This window comes from Helianthus annuus, chromosome 17 (genome assembly GCF_002127325.2).
Source record: "Helianthus annuus cultivar XRQ/B chromosome 17, HanXRQr2.0-SUNRISE, whole genome shotgun sequence".
Taxonomy (NCBI): domain Eukaryota; kingdom Viridiplantae; phylum Streptophyta; class Magnoliopsida; order Asterales; family Asteraceae; genus Helianthus; species Helianthus annuus.
In genome coordinates, this window is record NC_035449.2 from 83,470,629 (window position 1) to 83,472,111 (window position 1,483).

At 34.6% G+C, this 1,483-nt stretch overlaps 1 protein-coding gene across 1 annotated transcript; it reads left to right on the forward strand.

Annotated features, from left to right (window-relative positions):
- LOC110924540 lies at window positions 1-999 on the forward strand. Its single transcript, XM_035986267.1, has 2 exons — window positions 1-67; window positions 155-999. The coding sequence occupies exons 1-2, from the start codon at window positions 1-3 to the stop codon at window positions 997-999; spliced, it is 912 nt and encodes a 303-aa protein (XP_035842160.1).
- The last annotated feature ends 484 nt before the right edge of the window (window positions 1,000-1,483 follow it).

A 1,483-nucleotide genomic window follows, 5' to 3' on the forward strand; every position in this document is an offset into this window, starting at 1 on the left:
ATGCGTGATTATGGCCCTGATCTGATGGTTACGCTTGTCGCGTACGTGAAGTACGATAAGGCTTTTTGTATGTTAATCTTTCTCATTATTATAATACTATAAATATTACTAATATTTTTTTACAATTTGCTCAATATCATTATTTTTAGTGTAGCGGTTTATACTGTGAAGTTTCAAAAGGGTAGATTGCCTCATGCTAACATTTGCGTATTTTTGAAACCGGAATCCAAGCTTCTATCTGTTGATCATATAGACAAATTCATTTCTGCTGAGATACCACATAAGATGGAAGATCCTAGTCTTTATGCACTTGTATCCGAATTTATGATTCATGGTCCATGTGGAAATGCAAATCCCAATTGTCGTTGTATGGTTGATCGTAGATGTTCAAAAAATTATCCAAAAAAATTCAACCCTGAATCAACTACCGATGCTGACGATTTCCCTGTATACAGAAGAAGAGATAATGGAAACACTATTATAAAGTCCAAAGTTCAATTAGACAACAGAAGTGTTGTTCCATATAGTCTGATTCTTTTGAAAAGATACCAAGCACACATTAATGTCGAATGGTGCAATCAAGCGGGTTCTATCAGATATTTGTATAAGTACATTAATAAAGGTGCAGGCAGAGCCTCGCTTGCGGTGTTAAATGGAGACGGTATAAACAACGAACAAACAGGAAAGGATGAGATCAAAGCATATTACGATTGTAGGTACATTTCCGCCTGTGAAGCTTCATGGAGAATATTTGCAAATGAAGTTCACTTCAGGTTTCCTCCAGTCACGAGACTTCCTTTTCACCTTGAAGGTCTACAAAATGTTGTATTTGGCGCCGAAGATGATATCGAAGATGTTTTGGAAAAGCCATCAATGTCTTACATTTTTCTAAAATGGATGGAGATGAACAGAAATAATGAAGATGCACGGAAACTTACGTATGTAGAGTTTCCTATGAAATTCTATTGGAAACTAAGAGATAGAGATTGGGCACCATGAAAAAGAAATTGTTACAGATCAGACACATTCATTCTGTTTCCCCTGCTTTGGGTGAATCATATTTTCTTAGAATTCTTTTACACAAAGTCAAAGGACCAAGATCGTTTGAAGAAATTAGAATTGTTGACGGACAGTTGTTTCCAAGCTTCAGGGATGCATGTTACGCCATGGGTTTGGTAGATGATGACATGGAATACATTGAAGCTATTAAAGAAGCGAGTTTTGTGGGAGATGGTCGTTATATTCGTGCATTGTTTGTTACTTTGCTTTTGTCAAACACATTTTCAAGACATGAATATGTATTTGAATAAACATGGAAATACTTGGGTGATGACATTTTATACAGTAGAAGAAAAATAACAAAGAACAAAGGTTTGTATTTAATATATTACGCAGAACATTATTCAGATACATTTTATTCACATTTTATATATTTATTTACTTTTTTTCTATATAGAACTTGTAATGTCCGATGAGAGATTGA

What these genes read in the sequence shown, in the direction of transcription:
- LOC110924540 (XM_035986267.1), top strand. Translation starts at nt 1, where the DNA reads ATGCGTGATTATGGCCCTGATCTGATGGTTACGCTTGTCGCGTACGTG. An exon ending in GAAGTACGATAAGGCTTTTT is followed by an intron (nt 68 to 154) that starts GTATGTTAATCT and finishes TTTTTAGTGTAG; the next exon opens with CGGTTTATACTGTGAAGTTT.